Raw genomic sequence first — 25,226 nt, forward strand, 5'->3', positions numbered from 1 at the left:
GATTGCAGATCCACAACTTCATAGGATCAAAAATAATATGTTTATTAAAGATAAAAGAAATCCATTCTAGTTAGGAAAGGTTCTTGGAGCTAACTAGCTTCACTGAGCTATCTTCTAAGGAAAAGGAAAAATAATAAAAGTAGCTATATCTACTACATCTTGGCTGGATAAGACCTTCTTAAAAATAAGCTTGCTAAAGGAAATTGGGGAGGAATCCCTCAGTCTATCTAGGCTAACTACTCATTGAGAGCTGGAAACTTGTGCAGTCAGGGATGAAACCCAACAGAAACTAGTGTGCCTCATATAAAATAACAAAATTAATCTTTGCTTTCTGGTTTTTTTGTTGTATTTTTGGTAATAATTTCAAGACATGGATAGTTGAATCCATGGATATGAAGGGCCAACTGTACTGAATTTTGGACTCTTGCCGCATAGCTCATGATGCATCATTAGAAATCAAATGGACCTGGTATATTTAGGTACTACTATCTTGGGTTTAAGGCTAACAAATATAGCCCACATGTAAATTTCTTCCCAAAGTACGCTCCTCCAGGGGACCCTGGTATATGAAGACTAGTAGATAAATGCATTAATTAAATGAAAGAAAGACAAACACACATACCAGAGCAATCAGGGCTCTTTTAATTTGGGAAAAGAGAAACACACACACATTGATTAAGAAGACTACTGTAAGTTCCAGATCACATTGAATTTTTTTGGGTTGTTGTAGGTTTTTTGGGCTGTATGGCCATGTTCTAGAAGCATTCTCTCCTGACATTTCACCTACATCTATGGCAGGCAGCCTCAAAGGTTGTGAGGTCATTTTGTTGCAAGCCTTTTTAGGAGACTCATGTGATTATGTCTTTATTTGTTGTCTGATGAAGTAAATAGGGATTTCAAAGCTTGCACTGGCGTTTTTATGCCTTCTTGGATGGTCTGAGAAAGGTATTGCCATCATATGGAATTAGTCATACAATGAACATACCATAGTTACCCCTGCACTGATAAAAAAGAAGAAGAAGCGGCTATCATCTAGAATCAGTTCTTTGAAGTCTTAGATAATAGTTTATGACATTACTTTGCTTTTTTGAGCTTGATCCAGTTTATTCCTAGTAGATAGAATGGCCAAAGCTTGCAAAATTAAGTACATTTTCTGAGAAGGGATGTTTTTCATGAAGACCTTGAACGCATGGAGGGCATTAAATTTGATTATAGCCAGAACCCTCAGTGTGAAAAACCAGAATGATAAGCAGGATTCATTAAACTGTGAAATGTTCATGTATATCTGCCAGGAAAGATTTCCACACTGGCATATGATGTTCAATGTTAATCTGTGCTTTCCATGCAAAACCAGGTTTTAGAAGCTGTTATAAAAGGCTCTATTTTATTTAAAATTTGAAATCCTAATATAAAATGAAACACAGATGCACTACTTTTACTCCAGGATAACTGTTCTCAGATTTTGCTGGTGTATGCAAATTCTTCTAAAATATACCCTATGCTTCCTGGTATTTCTTCGTAGTTTCCCATCCAAGTACTTACCAGAGCTGAACCTGTTTAGCTTCCAAGATTAGAGTGGAGGGAACTTGCCTCCTCTAAGTATTTCTTGCCTAAGTAAACCCTCTGAAATTCATAGTATGTAAACAGGGGACTTGTATACACAGATACATGAAAACACTGGGGGTTGAAGGAGAGGCTCAAAAATACTCAAATTCTCATTGCTAATGATAAGAACTTGGTATCTGATTTCTGATGTACTAGTTATAGCACTGAACGCTCTTCTCTACAGAAATCAGTTCTAATTCAGTTCTAAATTATGGATTACTTAAGAATGTAATACCAAACTGTTCTCTAAAAAGAAGAAGTGTGGAAAGAACGCAACACAGGAAGTATGAATATGTGTCTACACTCCAATTACAGTACCAGCATGTCCATAATATCTGGGCTGTTGTAAATGATGACAGCACAAGATGCTAGCAACAGTACTGCATTGCACAAAAAATTATTTATGAAGACATATCCTTAGTGAAGCTGCTTGAGGGCTATGGAACAACCTGCAGTGCAAAATGTTTAATTGTGTTTGGATTTTTTTTTCTCTGATTAATTTTGTGTGTCTACCTTAATTTGTTTTCCAGGTTGGAGGCCTTAAAGCTCCAGGTTCCATCACGGGGAAGCCCAGAGAAGAAAACAAGTGCAGCAATTGATGGACAATATGCATTGTCAGTCGTACAGCAAAATCGAAGTTCACCAACTGGTGGCGCAGGAATGTCAGAGAATGGTATGGGAACTCACTTTAATTGTGGTGGTTCATCAGGTTTTACTGTTTGAAAGGAAAAGCCCTCAAAATATCAAGGGTGATTATTTTGAACAAAGAACACTAGAAGGCACCAAATAACAAATGGTCACCATACGCTTTAGATGAAAAATGTTTTGAAAGTGTTTTGCATAATTTCAATTATTTTCTAAGAGATATAATGGGGGCATCATATGAAAGTTACTCTAAACTAGTCTGTGGAGCCAGCTAAGTGTGGTGAACTACTCACGTGAAGCATCAGTTCAAAGACTGATCCAATTTACACAGATATTTTGTGAAAAGTGGATATGATGAATTGGTATATTTGTCATAAAGCTGCAGCCTTCCCTTGGAGCAACTTACAAGTTATCCTTGATACATGTACAGAGGCAGAACCATTTAAGGTATGCTTCCTAGCTCTTACCAAGGCTAGATGTGTGCAATTAGTATATGGGCACCAATATTCATGGCTTAAGCCATCTTCCTGAGACTTGATACCATGGCCTTTTCAGATAGAATCGATTTGGATTATCATCATCATCAGCATCACCAATACTATCGGTAACCCATCTTTCTTTTAATAATTCTCTCAGTGATTATATTTTAAAACAATACAGATTAAAAACTATAAAAACATCTATAAAACACAAATATAAAATATTTTAAACAATTAATATACATCAAGCTAAACATATTAAAATTCATTTTAGAAACGATATACATCTCATATACAGCTCACCATTCCATGACATTAAAGCCTGATGGTGTAAAATGTTTAACTTGGTGGAAGAAGGAAAGCAAGGATGGAGCTATTCTGATCTCCCTAAGATGGTGGGACAGAGAGAAGGATTTCTCCTGACGATCTTAGAGCTGTGATGTGCTTATAAAGAGAAATACAGGGCAGGTACATCACAGATGTATTCTAGATGTAGTAAGTGCTGCTTGCTTTTAGACCATGTACTTCAAGTTCTGTATTCTTTAAGAAATCACATTAAGTAATTTTCCAAATGGAAATTTCTCACTGGAAACCACTTTGCCCTCCTCCCTTCTTCTTGATTCCATCTCTGAAATGTTTTTAAAGCATTTAGCACATGGTGGGTGCAACGCCCACTGCCATAAGCACAGTGGTTTGGTTGTACTTTGCAATAGGATGGCGTGCAGAGTGAACTCCTACTCAAGCTGAAGGTTTCCCAAGCTTTCCTCTGATCTGTAGTTTTCCAGAGCAAAGCTAGGACAAGAGATGTATGGAGTGGGTGGAGGAGAGAGGGAATGAATGCCTTTTCTTTACAGAGGAAGAAGCACAATAGCTATTTTCCACCTCTTTCTCCTACAACCGCTAAAGAAAGTATGAGCATTTGCAACTATTGATCTACCTTGGAAAAAAAACCTCGTTGATCACTAATGCAAAGACCTTGTATCTTTCATATCCATTAAATTATCCAAAAAAAACCACAGCTGAGACTATAGTTCTTCAACCTTGACTTCCATTTAAGTGGCAAGTTTTACATATGCGGCTTGCTAACTTGGGGTTGGAGAGATAATGGCTCATGGTGTTTCGGTTTTGTCAGCTCTGAAAATGGCTAGAGGGATTTATGACATAAATAATAAAATATTCCTGTACATTTATATTCCTGAGATAAGACTGCACACTTTCCAACTTCTCAGGGATAATATCTTTATGAGACTAGAGGCCAAAGATCTGGTTCCCAAAAGAAACCTCATTTATCCTGTCTTTCTGCTTATATTAACTTAAAAATGAAGTGTGTTATGATAACAGAATATGGTAAAATTCATATAAGATTATTTTTTTCTTCATAGAGTATGTTTACTGAGTAAGTACTTCTACCCCAGACTAAAACATGTGGAAGGTTTCTTTCACAAAAGTCCAAAAATTGGGAAATGTTCTCCTCTTTCCTTGGAGTTGTACATACTGCCTAGTGAAAAGTGTAGGGTTTGTTTTTTTTTTACTATAAGTATCAGGTAGCTCCTTTCTTTAAGGCTTGACTGAAGGGTGATTAGCTGGCGGCATCTGTTGGTCCAGCACCAGAATTTTTAAGCATATTCCTTGACTCCTTCCCTTGCTGTTTTTCTCCAAACAAAGGAGGAATATCTCCTTGTATATCTTCATTATCATTGTTGATTATTCTTGTCTTCTACTGGAAGATCCTACAGATTCCTCCCTCAGAAGATTCTAGATAGAAGTTGCCAACATCCTTACCTATCTAGCACTCAGAATTACAGTAGTAATACCCAAAAGATAGGGGTGGCTGTTGAGGGCCGCATTATTACATTGGTAATTGTCAGGAGTCGCATACTGGCACTGATCAGGGCCATAGCCAAAAGTAAGAGCAACCCTTCCTTTGCTCTTGCCCGATTGCCTTTCTCTTTTGCTTCTCTCTAGGGAAGAAATAGATTGCCCTTGCTGGAGCTGATTCTTCTTTTTGGAATTAGAAATTAGGACGAAGGGTGGATGATTTCTTGCTATGAGCTGCAAGAAACTGGAATGAAAATCGACACAAAGAGGGTTCCTATCAAAGACCAATATGGTGCAGTGATGAGAACACTGAGATATGGGAGATTTAGAAGGTTGTTGCACTACACTGTTAAAGACTTGCTGTCCCACCTTAAATCCTGTGGCTGCTCCTGTAAAATCCTGGAATTTATAGTTTAAAATTTTCAGTCAGAGAGGTCCTGGGCCTCGCTTAAAGTGGGATAGCAACTCTTGTAATGCAGTAATATACAGCACTTAGTTTTGTCATTGGGCCATGAAACTCACTGTGTAACCTTTGCTGAAGTGTTCCCAAGCAGTGAACGTAATATTTCATGTAGCTTTAAACTAGCTAATGTTTGAAAACAACAATAAGCTTTTTAAAGAAGAAAAACACATTTAAAATATATTTTACCAGAGTATAAAATCCACAGTGTTTCATCTTTTGGCATTCCTGGTGTGTTTCTGTGATTATTGAAATCAGTAACAGTCACTTTAAGAAGTATCCTAATGGAGGAGAAAGACTTTAGTTCTTAAGGTTATATTTGAGTTACCCAATATATATGTATAAGAGAAATGCTAGGAGCCAGTTAGAGTATTTCATGGCCATGATATGTAAGCAAAAAGTTATTTAAGGAAATGATTGGTGAATGGTAGAATTAAAAACCGGATGTACTAGTACTGGTTTGTGTGGTCAGCACAAACCAGTTACTGTGAAAGATGAGAATTTTTATCTCCAACAAAATTCGTTATTTACTAAACTTAGATTATTAGCTTTTTGCTTTTATTTTTAGGATTTTTTTCTGTTTTACAACAGTGCCCTCTGCGGGTAGTCTGAAAAATGTCCAACTAATTCACACCATTAAATATAAAATGCTTCGGATTACAACAAATCCTGAATGTTAGTTGTTTGTTTTGTTGTTAGTTCCTCTTTTTCAAAAGAGCCATATGGCATTTTTGCCAATCATACAGTGTTTGTTTCTTATCTCTTCCAGCTGTACTCTTACATATTTTGTTCCTATCCAAAAGGGAAGGCTTTAATATCACAGTACATACACTTGGCCATCCTGTGGATTGTGACAAACTGATTTCATTCAGTAACCTGCCTCCTCCCTATTTTCAGGATGTTTTAGCCATTCCGCACTGTAAATTTGCATTAACTCTCAGAGCTGCAGCACTAAAACAGTAGTCTCTTCGATTCAGACAGAGATCAACCCCTGAGAATTCACATGGACAAACATTTCTAAAAATGGGTTGCTGTGAGTTTTTCAGGCTATATGGCCATGTTCTAGTAGCGTTCTTTCCTGGCATTTCTAAAAATGGGTTGCTGTGAGTTTTTCAGGCTATATGGCCATGTTCTAGTAGCGTTCTTTCCTGGCATTTCTAAAAATGTCTTCTACTCTTTCAGAGTCTTTCACTTTTTAATCCTGCTAATGTAAAAATTTCTCTCTGGGGCTATAGTGCTAAAACAATAGGCCCCTGTACTCAGGACCTCTCCCTGCACCTCCAACGAAATTTCATCTGAGCTTGAAGATTCAACACTGGAAAAGAAAGAGGAGGGATATGACATTGTTTCATCCCATTGAATTCTCGGCTTACTAGGCGCAAATCTTTTCAAACAGAGGATCCTACTGCTTTAGCACTAAGATACATGAGGGTTTAAAAAAATAAAAATAAACATTAAAAGGAAGCATAAAGGTGAAGACATGGGAGACAAGAGTGTGATTGGAAACAAGGATGGTGGGACAAGCAGAAATCTGTATCTCCCTGCCATCCAGTCTTATGTTGCTGCTGCCACCCTTTTGAGTCTTCTAGGAAAAAGAAAAACAATCCATTTGGATAGGGAAAAGGCAAGAAATTACATTGCACTAATCTTCCATGCAAGAAAACCGTGGCCCAAAATTCTCCACACACAAAAAGCTTCCTACCATTTATGGGGTGAGAAAATACCAGATTGCCAAGCTGGATTCAAAAAGAGAGAAGCACTAGATATCATACTGCAAATATACTGTAATGGGCAAGACTTCAAGAAGGAAATCAGTGTGTGCTTTACAGATTATAGCAAAGTCTTTGTATAGATCAAACTTTTTAAACAGAGGGCCAAGTCACAGTCCCTCATACTATTGGAGGGCCAGATTATAACTTGAAAAAAACATGAATTAATTCCTATGCACACTGGACATATCTTATTTGTAGTGCAAAATACTTAAAAACAATACAATAATTAAAATGCAGAACAATTTTAACCAATATAAACTTATTAGTATTTCAGTGGGATGTCTGGGCCTGCTTTTGGCTGATGAGATAGGATTGTTGTTGTTGTATGCTTTCAAGTTGTTGCAGACTTAGGTTGACCCTGAGCGAGGGCCAGGTAAATGATTTTGGAGGGCCGTATCCTGCCCTCGGGCCTTAGTTTGAGGACCCCTGGTATAAATGATGAAAAATTATGGTTCTCCCTAAAAGAAATGAGTGTTTCACAACATTTAAATGTCTAGATGCATAACCTAGGACCGAAGATGGAGAAAGTGAATTGCGTCCATTTGGCAGATACAGCAAAGATGGCAGATCATGCTCTCTTCTACTGGGGAAAAAATGTCAAGGCTGCATTTTATTACACTATGTTTTTAATTTATGTACAGAATATATTGTATGGAAAACAGAATTACATTTAGAAGAACAAGGCAGGAAAATTAGTTGAAGAGACATTAACAATTCAAGATGACCAGATACTACTGTACCCTTAGCAGACAATGGAACAGCTATTGAGAAGAGGCAAGGAAGAAAGTACAAATAAAGGATAGCAGCCAAACATTTAGAAAACAAAACAAAATGCACAGACATGACTTATATAACTTTAAAGTGCATGACAGACATAAAAATAGTGAATTATTTCTCTTATAAATTAAAATTGAGATTATAGCCAAGAAATCAGAAGAAGACTTGTACTTGAAAGGACAACTATAAAGGAAGTAAATAAAAAGGTTATGTATAAAGATATATCATTGAAGAGCAAAGTCAGGACCATCCATCCCATAGTATTTATGATTTCTATGTATTGCTGTGAAAGCTAGGCAGTTAAGAAAGCTGTCAGGAAGAAAAATGACTTTTTTTAAATGTGCTGGAGAGAAGTTCTGTGGATAAATGGTCCTAGATCAAATCAAACCCAAACTCTTCCTAGAAGCCAAAATGGCAAAAAAAAAAAAAATGACTTCAGAATAGCAGTTGCAAGGAGTCATGAGTGAGAAAGTGTTGTTGCCTTTATGTCTTGCTGGTGGGCTTCTAATTGGTATCTAGATTTCTTTCCAGGGGAAAAAAACATTATTAAATTATCTTTTTGTATGGTTCAGAATGGCTATTCTTAGGTTTGCATTTATTATATTTGTATCCCTTTCACTAGAAAGTCTCATGACAGGATATTTGTAAAATGCAAAATGCTATGAAATTGCAACAGCCACAACAACAATACTAACAAATAAAACCATTGGAGCAGAAGGTGAAAGCAGTGAATGAGTAATTAAAACAGGCTCAGGTATCACAAAATAGGGCTTCCCAGATATTGGCAAACTGTAATTCCCAGGCATAACAGAAACCTATATTAGCACAAGTAGCTTTGGGCATGTTGCATAAGAAGGTGTTAAATACGTGCTTGAGCAGTGCCTTTTCCTAGGCTGCACAAAAGCAGTGTCAGTGCAGCCCAGTGAAGTCTGGGGGAGAAGGAGCAACTGATGCCTCAGTGGATTCTGGCAAGTGCTATGGTCCATGAATGTGAAAGTCGTGGCACTTTGTGTTGGAACTCAACTACATCCTCAACAAGGAGATGGGCAGCAGAGTTAGTTAGCAGGGAAAGCCTTTCAGCCATTGTTCTCTGTCAACCTCTCTCTCTTGTTTGTTAAGCTGATACTTCTTAGGGACATGCCTCTTTTTATTCAAAGTATCCAGCCATATGACAAGCCCTTGAGCCCTTCATTTTGTTCTTCTCCTGTGAGCATGGTGAGGGACATCTCTAGAACGTTCTGATCTGCTAAACTGCTGCTGCTGTTGTCGTTGCTGGTTTACATTTTAAATGTTTTCTTAAATTACCCAACATTTTGCAGATTTCAACCATGTCCCCAAAGAGGAAGAACATTTATACCCAGCAAGATATAGGACTGCTTAGTTCTACAACTAGTCAAATTCCATTCCTTCCAGATAGCTTCAGACAGGACAGGACAACCCAGGTACCTGCAAGACAGTAAATGTCGTTTCACCTATCCAACAATTCCTACCCTAGGAATTCCCACCCTATACTTTTTCTATGCCCTCCAGATAATTCAATGTTCTGCTTCTGCTGGAAGATACCATTGAATTGCTGGAGGACCTAGCAAATTCCAAAGGATACTTCTCTAAGTCCTTCAGTGTAGCTCTATGCAAACTTCTAGCAGAAGTCTTTCATTTCAGTAGAGTGTGTTTTATCCACATTTTCCTGTTCTCATAGTACATTTGGGGACATTTCTTCCCTAGATGCAGGGAGTTGTACCTTCCTTAGGTTAAAAATGCCCCACAGATAGGATAAAGGTGAAATTTGACTCCACCATTGGTTATTTTCCCTCTACTTAGCAAGAGCCCAGATGCAGAGTCTCTGAAGCTGCAGTTGTTGTGCTCAGTCCCCTTTGGATCACTCCTTAGAATGCCTCATTACGTCACTATTTTATCTGCCTTCCTGATTGGGGAGTCTGATTATGTCTGGGGCTGCCATCGCCTTTGGCAGGTAGAGCATCCTTTTAAATTATAGTACTATAGAATGTCTTTTACATATTCATCCTCCTCATCCTGGTGAGAAAGGTTGATAGATTGAACTACCTTTTGAACCTGAAATGAAGGAAAGAATTCTGAATGTTCCAGCTATGTATTTCAGCCAAATGTTTTAACTCCATTGTAATATTTAAAGCAAAATGCCAGGTTTCAAACAGTCTGGGAAAGAATCAGAAAATACTAAACAAGCAAATTAAGCCAGAAGTCCCATTTTGCTCAGCCAAATGCTAACTAGTTGCAAATATAGGCAATGGCTGGTGGAAATGTCTTTTAATACATGTGGCAGAGATTCATCTCTAAGAAGACTGTTATGTCCCTAACGACTGGCACAGTGATTAACAGAAAAACCTGGCAACTCAGCTTGCAAAACAGCCATTTGCAACAAATCTGTGACTAATGGCCACCAGCCCTCTTCCAAACCCAGGCTTTAAAGAAATGCAGGTCTATAAAGCAGACAATTATCTATATCCCTCAGCCTAGTTTTATCTCCCTGTAGAATACACCCACAAAGCTCAAATCAGCAAGAAAGCTTTTACTTAACCATTCGAGTCTTTTCTCTTTTCTGCCTTCTTTGTATCTTTGCAAAAATAGATCCCTTCATCATTGTCTCTTCAGCATATCTAGTCATCTCTTTCATACAGATGTGCAGCAGACCCTCCATATCTGCAAGAGATTTGTTCCACAACACTCCCCCCCATACAACCCCCACTCCTACAGATGCTCACATCCCTAATATAAAGGAATAAAAAGAGATCTCAAGGACCCACAAGGGCAGATGGTACCACACACACAGCCCACAGGCTCCCCACCCCACCCCACCCACCAGTTCCCCCCTTTCTTCACTTGATCCCTTCTGCCCCACCACCTGCTATGTGCACCCAGAAGGTGGCAACAAGCCATGTCTCATCCAGCCTGCCTTTCCCTCCCCAACAACTAGTCTTATTCTCTCCCTGGCCACTTGATCTACCTTACCACTTGCTGTATTTGCTATGAAGGCAGCAGCCACCGCCACCTACTCACAGACCCTGGCCTCCCCTCTCCTGGCACAGTGCAGTGGCTTATTTCCCCTCAGTAAGGGAGTGCCACGCTCAAGCTTCCGCCACAGTTCTCTTGCAAAGCCACTGGATGCAATAGGAGATAACTTTTGTAAAATGTGCTTTAAAAATATTTTTGAAGATATTTCTATTTTTTAATATTTAAATACTGCCCTTTTAAATTATTGTTTTTGATCCATGGTTGATTGACTCCACAGATCCAGAGTAATTGTCTTTTTTTCTATTCCCATTTACTTATTTTTCCATGTCCCCATTCAGCATTGTAATGCCAAAATCAGACTCTTGTTATACTGATAAAACATTTGTCTACTGCAATCCCATCACTAGTTGTTGTTGTTTTTTTAAAAAATCTGTTGAGAGACCTTTAAGAACTCCTCTAGCCTTTCCCTCTCAACCAGTTGTCCACTCATATCCTGGTACATACTGATCTCTGTTTTGTGGTGTGTACATACCTAAGTCTATTAAACTACATAAATTGTTGGTTAACTTTGCACACTTATTGGAAAGATCAGTTCTGTGGTCAAATCTTGAGTTGTTTAAGTTCTGAGAAAGAAATTTACATATATAGACAGTCCCCAAATTACAAACATCCGACTTTCAAACAACTCATAGTTAAGAATGAAGGTTAGACAACAGGAAGTGAAATAAATCTACCCATCAAAAGAAAATTCAGTTCTGAAAGAGTTATTATGGGGAAAAGGTGTCTCCACTGAAGCTTTATCGCCAATCCTTGTTTCAACAACAAGCCACCCCCCCCCCCCCCAAATCCAGTTATCACAGGGACAGAAGCTGAGGGAAAATCTTCTGAACAGGGACACAGGGGTTAACCCTTCTCTATGCTATCCAAACCCTTCCCTGTTTTTCCATCTCTGTAATGTTGAAGAGCATGCCATTGCCTACTGCCCGCTTGTTCCCCCTGCATCCTCTTACCTCTGAAAGGTTGCAAGCAAGGGGAAATTTCCCAGCCTGACAACATGTAGGTGAGTGTTTAGAGATGGGAGGATATAGAATTACATCTACTGGAAAGGGCCTTGGCCATCAGGGAGTCAGGAACTCATATGAGGACATTTCCTGAATTCAAAAACTCCCAATTACAGCTACTCCCAACTTCTATAAAAATTGGCTCAAGCTTTATTTCATATTGAGTATACTCCGCCAAGAAGAATGAACATTATTCTTATGTGTTTGTTTCATTAATTTCAATAAGGCTTATATAATTCTAGGTGGATGGTGCCAATAGTTCTGTATTAAGAGAGTAACTGAAGCTTTCAGTGCTTGCTTTTAAGGTAGCAGAAAAATCTTGTCAGCAAAATCATGGTGGAAGGTTGTGTCATTTCTCTTTTAATTAGTACTGAATGACTGTAACATTTCAGCCCATTTGAGACTGCCATTTAATCATTCTCAAAATGAATCCCCTGTTAAAAACAGAGCTTGCCAACATTACTTTTTTTTTAGAACTACAACTCTCTAAGATAGCTAAGGGGTTTGGGGAATTGTAATCCAATACTGTAACCTTATCAAGCTCAGAACTCTGCTATTTTAAGATGTTACCTCCTGTGCCACAGAATTTTTTAAAGGCAAAATTGCATTTTGTTTCAGTGGAAGACCAGATGTTTCGTTCTGTGGAAGGTCAGGCTGCATCGGATGAAGAGGAAGAGAAATGGTCAGGGAACCAAGAGTGTCAACTTGCCGAAGTGAAGAAACTCCTAGCCAGACTTCCCTGTTGCAATAATGGGTATGGCTCAGCCAGAAAATTATTCATATTTTAAACAATATTTGGTTATCCTTTCTGAAAACTGCACTTACAATGAAGTGAGTGAATTTTACATTATGTATAACTGAGTTTCAGGTTTCATAGTTATTGCTGCATTTTTAAAATGGAGAACCAACATGTATTGCTTTAATTACTTTTTTAGGTTGTAACCTAATGATCCTAAATTTGATAGGGCAATATGTTACTTGTTGTTGTTTATTCGTTCAGTTGCTTCCGACTCTTTGTGACTTCATGGACCAGCCCATGCCAGTGCTCTCTGTCAGACGTCACCACCCCCAGCTCCTTCAGTGTCAAGGCAGTCACTTCAAGGATACCATCCATCCATCTTGCTCTTGGTCAGCCCCTCTTCCTTTTTCCTCCATTTTTCCCAGCATCATTGTCTTCTCTAAGCTTTCTTGTTTTCTCATGATGTGGCCAAAGTACTTCAGCTTTGTCTCTAATATCCTTCCCTCCAATGAGCAGCCGGGCATTATTTCCTGAAGTATGGACTGGTTGGATCTTCTCGCAGTTCAAGGCACTCTCAGAATTTTCCTCCAACACCACAATTCAAAATGTTATAGGAAGCCTGTTATGGGATACTTTCCCCTTAGATGCCCAACTGGCACCAACTCTCTTACCGTTCTAGTGCAAATATGACTGTTTATTAAAAATGCAGATGTATGTTTGATCTCATTCAAATTTGCATACGTGTGTGGTTTAAAATGTTTGAATGGCTTCCCTATCTGTTCTCTTTTAAATGTTAAATAGTTTAATAAGCTTTTGGCCTTTAAATTCTTGTTTTAAGTAATTTTAAATGGTCTGAGTTGATGCGTTGCATGCCATCTTGAGGTCACTGGATACAAGACTGGATGTAAATATTTTTGTAGTGATTTGAGCATCAGATTCTGAAGATCAGGGTTTGAATCCCTGCTTGGCCACAGATACCCACTAGGTGACCTTGGGCAGGTCACACTCTCCAAGCTTTCAAGAAATACAAAGACAAATCTCTGTGGACAAATCTTGCTTGAAAATCCTGTGATAGTGGTGCTTCTAGAACATGGCCATATATCCCAAAAAACCCTACTACAACCCAGTGATTCCGGCCGTGAAGGCCTTTGACAATACATTATCCTGTGATAGGTTTGCTTCAGAGTCACCAGATGTCAAAAACAACTTGATGGAACACAGCAACAGCAACATGAATATTTTAAAGAGCTATCTAGTGATCCTTTCCCCCATAGCATGTCATTTTAATATGCAGACAACACGACTTGAAATAATCATTCCACTCCTCTTTTCCTTGCTTGCTTTAAGCATTTCTTTGCCTGATTTAAAAAATGTGCAGTTTCAGAAACTTGCACAGAAATCTTTGTACTTTTTTACTTGGCCTAATAAAGATGATTATGATGATGAAGATGACAACTTTATTTTTGTATCCTGCCATCATCTCTCTGAGGGGACTTGGGGCAGCATACATGGGGACCAAGCCTGGTCAACACAGTTAAAATATAGCACAATAAAATACATATAAAACATCATAAAAACATATACCATCAATAATCAACAACAGTAGCTGAGCACAGTGGACATGTTCAGAACTAAGAGGCATGTTCAGAACTAAGAGGCAGTTGTGCAGTACAACTGCCAGAACGGGCTGATAGTAACAAGCAAGGGCCAGTGGCCAACTTGGGCTAGATCAATCAGTGCAATACAACAGCAAGGGGAGGGATAATGATAAAGTGCAAGGATCAAGTATTAAGTTATGGCTGAAGGGGCCAAATCATGTAGTGAACCGGATTAATCAAAAGAACATTGGAACATCCACTTTTTTTGGTCTTTATGGAAAGTGGACAGGGTGGGAGTGAATCTAATCTCCCTGAAAAGAGAGTTCCAAAGCTGGGCCACCACCGAGAAAGCCCTCTCTATTTTCCCCACCAATTGTGCTTGTGACGGATGTGGAAGTGAGAGAAGGGGCCTCCCCAGCAGATCTTAGAGCTCATGCAGGTTCAGAGGGGAAAATGTGATTGCGAAGATAGGCTGGACCTGAACCATTTAGGGCTTAGTAGGTAATAACCTGCACCTTTAATTAGGACCAGAAACTTATCAGCAGCCTGTTTCAATAGGGGAGTTGTCCGCTCCCTATAATTCACTGCTGTTAGCAACCTGACCTAACCATACTATGGCTTTTGCAATTTGCCTTGTGGTCATTGCTACCTTTGCATTTGGAAAAATTGACATACTGTATATTGTAGGTTTTTGATCAGAAAATGTGTTACAGGTGTGAGGTAGAGGTTGAGGTTTTGTAGACCTCTTGAAGTTGTGGATTCATAACTGCCAGCAATCCTAGCCAATGTAGCCAGACGTGAACAATGCTGGGAGTTGTAGTCTGGGAGGCAACACATTTTTCACCCTAAAGAGCAAGTAGTCCATTAAACATTTCCCCAATTTCCCCCTGCAGCGAGAGGCATATGTTAATTAACTCTATCTGATTCAAGGAGATGCTACGAATGAGAGGGAAGCTTCCTACACTGCCTTCTCTGGCATTTACAAGGTTCAGATGGTACATTTAACTCGTGTGACTCAGTGCCAGAGAAAAGTGCCAAAGGCTATAGTCTTAAAGAACATATTGCCATGCTAATGGACGTCTGTGCACACAAATCTGAGTCAGTCTGCAGTTTCTGCTGCTGCCGCTCAACATCAAAGAAGGATTTTCAACTAAAAACATAGCTTCTTCTTTAGCTGTTAAGAGAGTTTTCTGTGTCACCCCAGAAGCATCATGCTTGGTTGTCTTCACTGAGCTTTCTGAAGTTGCTGCTAAAAGCTAAGGTTAGTGGTTTTATCCTAGATGAGGAATCCTTTCAGAAATAGCCTTTTAAAAATCAATTCCAAATCCCAGTATAAAATAACTGACTTGTTCAGGGTCAACCCTGCCATTAGATAAATGGAGTCAATTGTGTTCAATATCAGTTGCTGATGGATGAGAAGTATACAGGGTGTGCTGCCCCACAACTCTGTCCCTGTGCTCTCATTTGCAGTGGAGGTTGTGCTAAAATAAAATTAAACTGACACTTTAATTGCGTATTATACAAAAAATGAATACCATTTTGCCCTTTATCTCAAGGTTCAAAATGTTCAGGGCCAGCTCTAGGCCAGTTTCTCCTTACTCCAAGTTGAGGAGATTCAACAAGGCAACAAAAATGGCTTTTCTGTACAGATAATTAATGTGTCCTGCTTTGTTGTGTTGATGATCTTGATTTTTTTAAAATGCTAGTATTTAGAAACTGGATTTGGTTTCAGGAGTGCTTGGTTCAGATATTTTAAACCATACATTATTGTCTATCATTTCATGACACCAAAATGTAAAGACACACAGTCAAAGGAATATTTTCTATCCACAGATGTGATGACACAGTGATGAAGAGGCTGATACATCACTTTGAGAACACCAGCAAGGAAGGCCATGAGAACATCATTGTGGAACTAGTCAAGCAGTTGTCAGTGTTAACAGAACAGCTTGAAATGAAAGGGCAAGAAGTAAAAATACTGGAAACAAATGCGGAGAAGGTAAATAGGTTTGTAGTTTGCTGTAGATTGGCTGATATCTAAAAGGCTTCTCATATGTGGTAGTTGGGATCTTGTTCTAGTATAATGATCCATCATTCCCATGGTTGTACTTTTGCAGGATTGTTTAGCAGTAACAAGGGAAGACAGGGAAATAATTGCTCCAATCTCCAAGTAGCCTGTTCCATCAATGCCTAGATTCTGGTCAATTCCTCAAAGCCATGGTATGTTACAAAGGCTGTCTTGTAAAGCCACCTCAGCCGTAGGATATGTGATTTTTCCAAGCTAGCCTTCTCCAAACATCTTGGTCCTAAGGACCCCTTTAGAAGCCAAACATTTGAGAAATAGGCTTTTTCAGGCTGGCAGGCTTTCCTTTCCAATCATACTTTTGTTGATTTTGTAAATTTCTGACTGCCTCTCTGTTAACAAGACTATAAAGAAGGTCTTCTTTTATGACTTGAAACATGTGACCATTAGGTATTTCTGGACTCCAACTCCTTTAATCTCAGCCAGCAAGTTCAGAGATGATGGGAGTCGCAATCCAGTGTTTGGAAGGTCACAAGTTTCCTGCATACTCTACATCTCGCTGCTGAGAGTGCTTAGATCTCTGTGCTGTCTGCTGATAAATGAAAAGATGAGCATGTCTCTGTGTGTGTTTATAAGGGAAAAAGGTGGTGGAGGGGAAGACTTGTATTCTGAGAATGCAGATAATATTTTCTCTGGCAGGAATTCTATTAAGCAACAGAGGAACATAAAGCTCTGCCAACATAAATGTCCAGAGATGTCTTGGGGAGGGAGGTGACTATAGTGTTAATGAGGCTGAGCCTCACCTGAGAAAGGGATTCCAAAGTGCTTCTGTACAGAGAGGGGGATGTGCAAGCTGCAAGAAAGTACGGTAGTTTGTGAAAGTACGGTAGTTTGTGCTTTAACAGGTGCAAGAAGCTTTGAGTCTCCTTGCAGAGACAAAAAGCAAAGTATAAATAAACGTAATAATAATTACTTATACATAACTTCCCAATAGGATTCCAGCCTCCATTCCTTTTTATTGAAATGCTGTAAGACACTCCCTCTGAGGACTGTTAGAAGTTTTGGGGAAGACTCATGCTTCTGTGGAAAATGCACAAAGGCAAACATCTTGACTTTCACTGCAGATTCTAATTTTTAGGCTGTTTTAAAAGAGGACATCAAGCAACCTGTTATTCCCTCCTTTTTGTTCCCACTGCTGTTTTGAAGCTGAATTCATGTTCAGCTTCAATATTTTTTGTTAGTATTGAAATTACAGGCCGACTGTCACTGGGTGGTTTGGTGAAATGGCACCTTGGTGGCGTGGGCTTGTTATTTATACATCCAAAAATCATATCTTGAAAGTCAGTACAGAGAAAAGAAACAAAACAGAACTTGCGTCAGCTGCAGGCAGGTCAAGAGTAATAGCCCCATGTATGGATCAATAATTGATCCAATCTAAAAGTACAAAGGCCAGGAGATGAAAAAGACTGTTAACTTTGATTCCTTTTTTAGTGTGTTCCAGTCTGTAGCCACGGTAAATTCAGAGGGACATCTTCCAAAGAAAGCTTAATGAAGGTGTCAGATCATAAATGATAGATTGAAGAAAACATTACTAAATTCTAAAGCTAAGTTGATAGTTTATCAACTCTGAATCTATAAAAGGTTGCTAGTGAAGCTTGGCCTAACACATGACTTTTTCTGGACAAATTAATCAAAAAGTACAGTTACTTCCATCTACTTAAAAGTCTTTTCATAGGGAGTTAGCCACTAAGTTTTACATAGAGGGTCATTAAACTGTTCTTTCATATACCTCTGTATGGACACTGAACAATTATGTACACAAAAGGTTGAGTTTGAATATAATAAAATTAGGATTTCATGCTGTGTGAATAATTTTATGTTGTCTTTTGGGGGGGATTTTATTTATTTCAAAACATTCAGCGTATCACAATTGTCTTGTCACATTATCTGTTCCCAGATCTATACTCCTCCTACCCCTCTGACCAGTCACATAGTATTATAAAAATACAGCTCTCACAGTTCTATTACCTCTGCCGAGTATGATAGCAACCATTGTTTGGCATTACCTCTCTACTAATGTATTGTTAATGATTACAGTAAAAGTCATACAAGATCTGTTCCATACTGATCTTCTGAATCAATGGAAAGTACTAAGTGTCCATCTGCCATGTTTCTCTGTGTCTGCTGTGGTTGATTCTAATAATTTTATATTGTTACTTTATGTGCTACTTTTGGCATTTAGTATGAAAAGAAAGTAGATCTGGCTAAAAATGTATACATGTAAGGGTGCTAGACTTATTTTTCAGTAGCATCTAATCACAGCTTGAGGGTACACCTTCATACTACCGCCACCAGCATTTCCAAAAACTATAGTATCAGCCACATTTAAGGGATGCGATGTTGTGTAAACTAGGTAATTACAAAGCACTGAAAACTTGAATAGTCAGCAGAGTGCACAGCTGGTATAAAGATTACATAGAATCATTTAGTACTGTTCATTCATAAGCAAACCAGCTATATCTGCTACATATCCAATATTATGGCAAACCATTGTCTGAGTTGTTTTTGGAGTATCTTGTATATTGGGTGTATACTGGATAAGAACATGGGCTACTGAGAAGGAGTCTTACAGTTGCTTCATTGGCTTTATTGTTCATGCAGTCAACATTATTCTGATATATAGGAGAAAAATTGGATAGAGATTTCAGGTTCCTATATTTTTCTCAGATGCAAACATGCTAGCTAGAGAGCATGTGAAAGAAGGATGTAGTGTAAATAACCCCACAGATATTGTTTTTGGAAAGCACTGATATTTCTTTGCCTGCCTGCTGATCGGTTCATGACACTGCCATTGGCATGAAGGATGGGGAACCCTTTTGTTTGTGTGTTTCATTGCTGTGGAAATGGAGGTTGAAATGGGAATTTAGAAGTCACTGTTTGGCAGATAAGATGAACTATGTCATCTGCCCATGTTTCCAATTAACCGAGAAGTTAGAAAAGAAGAGTTCATATTGGGATATAGAGCGAAAGTAGGTTTGAAGCGATGCTCCCCAATAGCCAGTAAAAATACATTACAGCTTTGTCAGCTCTTCAGATGACCTTCTGAGAGGAGCACTGGATGGATCGTAGATTATTTCATTCTTTACTCACAGCTCTCCAGAGTGTTGAAGTGGTTGTTCAGTTACTAAATATTGATTAGGGTAATATTTTCCGAGCAAATAATTTTTTTTTAAAAAAAAACTTTGCCTTCTTCAAAAATTGTGCAGCAGCCCTTCAATTCAGTTCCATCTCCAAGGGGGCCTCTTGCAACTGTTACTGCAATAAAGATGAAATATGGTGACAAGAAAGGATTAACAAGGACTGGGAAAGACTAAATTTATCCCACAGGATGTTGTTCCAATGTGCAATAAAAATAAATGTATTAAACTTTGAGCTTGCAACAAGCAATTGCAAAGAATGATAATGTTCAAGGATGCTGCATATTCTCCTTTTGCCCTAATGAATGACACTGGGGACATGGTCTAAATTCTTAGCAGAGAAGAAGGTTTCTGGACAGAAATAAAGTACTTAAGTTGAAACACCCAAATACACATCCCTGTTCCACATTACTCTTCCTTGCTCTAATCCAAGGTATTGTATTGGTTGAACACAATAATCTACTATTCCAAATAGTACAGCATTTGTTTAATGCAACAGACGAGCATTAAAAGAAACTGGGTTCAGCATGCCTTGTCTACATAGCAGTTTAATACAGGCTGATTCTGGCTTCAAACTGGAAAATCCCATTTACACAGTGTCCTTCAGGTCTTGCAAGTATGTTAATCTCTGTGATTATGTCTACATTTCAAATTAGCCTTTAACAGGCAAAGGTGCTTCATAACATGCCATTCAGAAGACTCCTGGGTTATAGATCTGATTACAAGGGGGGGGGGGGAATTGGCAGAAAAGAGAGATTTTGTGCAGCATGAATTTCCAAAATAAATTTGTGTCTTGTCTCTTCCAATATTGGTAATTTAGTCAAAGATTTTGAGTGCTATTTTCAGATTTCAGAATACATGCCTGTTCATTTTAGCCATTATAAAAGATACCACATTAAGCCTGATTCAGCATCTTGGAAGGCTGCCTTAATCTGGTTTGGTTTATAAAAAATTAATCTAATGCAGTGTAAATTTTAGGCAAATCATTTAATTTTATAATTTTAGCATTTTTTTCCTGTGAACTAGGGCAACAAGAGTTGCTTCCACATTGGCCTTGTTCTCTAGGACTGCTGCCTTCATTCACAGCCTTCTGTGGATTATTCAGATGGTGTCTTCCTTTGCATTCCAATCTTTTGTGTATTATGCTACATTATAGATGGAGGACTAGTGATTAATACTCTCTTAATTATCCCTTAAATAGTGCCTCCTAATTGTCCCAATATATTATGATCCCACAACAGGCTCGAATTACCTGAAGTAATTTATTTTTCTTCCCTTTTTTCAATAGCAGAATGCCACTGTTTTGCCATTTTTTAAATAATAAAATAAAAGATAAATGACTGGAAAGAATAAGTTCCTTGTTCCATAAAAGCAAAAACTGAGAGTAGAGCCCTTAAGAAGCAATCAGTAGACTATTTATCACTGTTCTCTCACCCATTTCCATTCCATATATTTATTGGAAGGCAATGAACTGAATTTAAAAGGAGGATACATGTTAATATTGCTAAGAATTTTGCAGAACTTTGAACTTTATCTAACTTATCAATCAAAACAATAGTTGTTACTAGTGATCTATTAAGTGCTTATGCCCAGCCTCCATTTTTGTTTGACTTCATGAATCACAAGTGGGAAAACCATCAAATAGTTTGTTCTCTTTCATTTCTTCTGTTGCCTTCTCAAATAGCAACTAATATGAATGTTTGCCATTCTTCCATAAAGGCCTGTCTCATGACTACATTAGACACATTGAACCAATGGAACATTTATTTAATGTTGACTTACCAAGTTCTCATTCATCCAGTGTGCTTCCTCTGTTTAGGACTATCAATTGGATTTCAGACTAAATTTTAACTTTATAACTCCTGGTTGTGACTGAGGCCAGTATTAGTAACAGCTAGTTGTTCCCCTTTTTTAAATTATGGGATTTTTGAAAGAAACAGAAATGTACAGAAGAGGAAAGAGAAAGGAATCCACGTGGTGTATACTGGACAGTAATAGGCAAGGTACTGACAAGTTGTTGCAAATCAGAGCACTGCAACATGGCGAGCCTAACAAACTGAATGGAGGTGGTGCCTAGAAAGCAAGTTATTGAACTTAAGGTGAAAATTGCAATTGAATTCTTCAAATCAAAGGAATCAAGTATTCAAAGGAATCTTGTAGCACCTTAGACACTAACTGAAAGAACAAGTTTCAGTTAGTAGTTGGTAGTGTAAGCTTTCATAGACTAAGTTTACATCTTTAGATGCATGCATCTCCCTACATCTGAGACTTGGTCTACAAAACCATATGCTACCAACCTCATTCTGTCAGTCTCAAAGATGCTATAAGATCCCTTTGTGAATTAATACATTGGTGAGAGAGAACACTTCTTCAAGTCAGCTAGATGGAAGTAGGCATTGATGAGACTTTGCAATCAATAACTCTCAACTGTATTCATAAAGTAAAAAGGTGACCAACTCTTAAGTGTATGTTTAACTTCACCCTGCAGGCAGTCCCAATGAAACGGATGTTTATGCCAATATTTTCTTCTCTGCTTAATGATACGGATAAAGCAATCTAAAGTGTTTCACAGGAGTGCAGCTAAGTGTTATTTTGGTAAGAGCTTTGCAAAATAATCATAACTGAAGGAAAATGAGAAAATTCAAGGGAGATCTTGATTTATTACTGCTTCACCTAGCATGCATATGCAATAGATCAGAGTTAGGAAATTTAAATTTTGGTCTGTATTGCCAGTGGTTTTGCTGACTGATGGATTCTGGAAGTTGTAGTCCAAATAAGTAAACTGTTTAAGCTTTGCCACAGAAGATATGGAATGATGATGATAATGTAGTCCTATCTGAACTCCTTCTGAGATTATTTTGAATTGTATGCTGAATTATTCACAATGTACTTCTTAAACAGAAGAGAATATCTTTGCATACACTTCCCAGTGACTACATACTTGACCATGTTTGGTTAGCAAAATTAACATTGCTTCCAAAATATATTTCCAGGGCATTTATCACTGGTAAAAAGAGGAAGAGATATATGTCTCCTACTTGTACTACAGTCCTTCTCATATTATCTTTTGCTGTCTAGGTAAAAGGGCATTGCTAGGGGAACTGTAGCAGAAAATGGAGAAGACAGAGATAGTTGTCCCCAGTAGAAGAAAAACTATTGGAAGATTATGACAGCCAGACTGATTGATAACTGGCAAATAGAGGGAGAAATCATTCATGCAGTGACAGACTATGTACTTCCAGGAGCAAAAATTACTACAGACACAGACTGCAGCCAGGAAATCAGAAGATATTTACTTCTTGGCAGGAGAGCAATGACCAATCTCGATAATATAGTGAAGAGTAGAGACATCACACTGGCAATGAAGTTCCGCATAGTTAAAGCAATGGTATACCCCATAGTAACTCATGGATGCAAGAAATGAACCATAACGAAGGCTCAGTGAAGGAAGATAGACACTTTTGAAATGTGGTGCTGGAAGAAAATTCTGAAAGTGCCTTGGACTGCAAGAAGATCAAACCAGTCCATACTCCAGGAAATAATGCCCAATTGCTCACTGGAGGGAAGGATATTAGAGGCAAATGTGAAGTACATAATGAGAAGACAGGAAAGCTTGGAGAAGATGATGCTGGGGAAAATAGAAGGAAAAAGGAAGAGAGGCCAACCAAGGGCAAGATGGATGGATGGTATCCTTGAAGTAACTGGCTTGACCTTGAAGGAGCTGAGGGAGGTGACAGCCGACAGGGAGCTCTGACGTGGGCTGGTTCAGGAGATCATGAAGAGTCAGAAATGACTGAATGAATAAACAACAACAACAACAGCTTCTTCAGCAAATTAAGGACGTGGTATTGCAAGGGGAAGAAGTGTGAGAAAGCAGCAAGTTTTGATACTGCCCCTGCAGATGAATGGACAACGATAAGGTCTCCATTAAGTAAAACATATCTGATGATGCAGCAAAGCCTGAATGACAGTGACTATTTTGGGAGGGGTGAACCAAAACATCCAGATGAATAACTTCCCATCAGGATATTCAGGCTCTGTCTTCTCTCCTTAAAATGTTTAGCACTAGGAGTTTTAGATTACTAGATTACTTTAAAGCAGTAGTTCTTAACCATTGGTATTTCACATTGTTTTTATTTCCCAAAGTTTCAGTCAGTATTCCAGTACATTCTGAGAATCTCAAACAGCTGGGGGACCAAAGGTTGAGAACTATTGGTCTAAGTAAATGGCATCTTGTACCTCAGTTCAGATATCTTGATGTTAAGCCTATATGCCTTGTCTTGTGTGCAGAATCTCTGCCTAAGTCCTTGGCACAAAGTCACTGATTCAGAACTAACCTCTGCTATGAACTTGATGGCTAGCTCTATCTTTCTCTCAGCCTCAGTATCCCCATCTGAAACATGGATTGTAACTTACCGAATTGTGGTGTGATTACAACTAGATAATGGTGGAAAACATTATACAAATATTCTAATGGATATCAAGACAGATTGTCAATGAGGATTCAAATCTGGATCACTAGGTGTTCACTGAAGTTGGAAAATGTGTTTAGAGGAAAACGAGCCTCAGGGGGAAGAGTCTTAGCATTTTACTTCTTTTTCTGTGCTCTCCTGGATGCTATTCTTCCAGTTAGTACAAACACATGTGGAAATAAAAATACAACTGGATGTATGTAGAAAAAAAAAAGTCTTAAGAGAATGATAGCTTCAAAATCAGCAACATGAGAAGCACAGAAAAGTGCTGGACTGCTTTCACCATTAATTCACAAAGTGGAATCAAGCATCAGTACTATACGCATATAGTCAGGGAGGTTGTTGAGTCTAGTTGCAGAGCAGGAAAGTTGGTCCATTATCCTATTTCTAATGACTCCCCTTATTTTGTCCCATAGAGGTTTAATAGAGTGCGAAATTGGCTAGACGAGGTTGCAAGCAGCTTTGATTCTTGTTACTTTCATTTTTAAATAAAGGAATGAAATGGGGGGGAGAGAAAGAGAAGTTGTTTTCTCTTCAGTGTACTAAGGAAAGGCATTGCAATATATTGCTAGAAAAATGCATTTTTAGGGGGGGTTCCTATTGATATTTGAACTGAGCCTTTTCTTTTCTAAAGGTAGCATGAGTGTTCATGCTACCTTTAGATACACACAGATACACATAGTCTCTTCACTGCACTAAAAAACACACACAGATACACACAGATACACACACAGATACACATAGTCTCTTCACTGCACTAAAAAACTCAGGAATACCATAACATTTGCTTTAGGACAGAAATTGGGAGATGTATAATTTATTACCAACTGTATCTGTGCCATCAATTAATAGATCAGAGGTCCCTTAGACTGTGGGGGGCCTAGACTATGGTTTGAATAAAAACATGAAGGAATTCCTATGCACCAGGCATGTAGCCGGGGGGGGGGGGGGGGCTTGGGGGGGCTTCAGCCCCCCCCCCCCCCCAAATTCTCATGGTGGTCCGCGAGAAGGCCTTACTGGTACATTATTTAAACTGTTATGTTTATTCATATCATGATCTGATCACCATGCTCAATATATCCCATATGCATGGGGGTATTGGGGTAATGATACAAAAGGTTTGCTAGGGTAGACCCTCTTTCACTCAGACTCAGCCCCCCCCCAACCAAACTCAGCCCCCCCCCCCCCGAAACAAAATCCTGGCTACGGGCCTGCTATGCCCAGTGCACATATCTTGTTTGTAGAGCAAAGAAAGAAAGAAAGAATATAATATTAATAATGAAGAACAATTTTAACCAACATAAACATATCTGGAATTTCAATGGGAAGTGTGGGCCTGCTTTTGGCTGACAAGATAGTCATGTTACTTAGTGGGTTGTTGTTCTTGTGTGCCTTCAAGTCGTTTCAGACTTAGGGTAACCCTAAGTTTAAAGTTTATGGCGGGGTGTGTGTTTGTGTGGGAAAATGACCATAAAGGGCTGCATTTGGCTCGTGGGCCTTAGTTTGGGAATCCCTGCAAAAGATGCTTGTGACTGTTACTTTTACTTCATTTTTTAGTTTGTTTGTTTTTTAAAAAAATGATTCCCTTA

General features: G+C 38.6%; 1 protein-coding gene across 3 annotated transcripts in view; it reads left to right on the forward strand.

The window, feature by feature from the left end:
- EFCC1 (EF-hand and coiled-coil domain containing 1) overlaps positions 1–25,226 on the forward strand; it is a 120,397-nt gene that overhangs the window by 52,890 nt on the left and 42,281 nt on the right. For all 3 annotated transcript variants that reach the window (XM_060765971.2, XM_060765972.2, XM_060765973.2), the window contains exons 3-5: positions 2,136–2,278; positions 12,227–12,362; positions 15,779–15,944. In XM_060765971.2, coding sequence (XP_060621954.2) covers positions 2,136–2,278; positions 12,227–12,362; positions 15,779–15,944 — 445 coding nt within the window. The remainder of the gene's footprint in view (positions 1–2,135; positions 2,279–12,226; positions 12,363–15,778; positions 15,945–25,226) is intronic.

The sequence above is a fragment of the Anolis sagrei genome, chromosome 2 (assembly GCF_037176765.1).
Source record: "Anolis sagrei isolate rAnoSag1 chromosome 2, rAnoSag1.mat, whole genome shotgun sequence".
In the NCBI taxonomy this organism is placed as follows: domain Eukaryota; kingdom Metazoa; phylum Chordata; class Lepidosauria; order Squamata; family Dactyloidae; genus Anolis; species Anolis sagrei.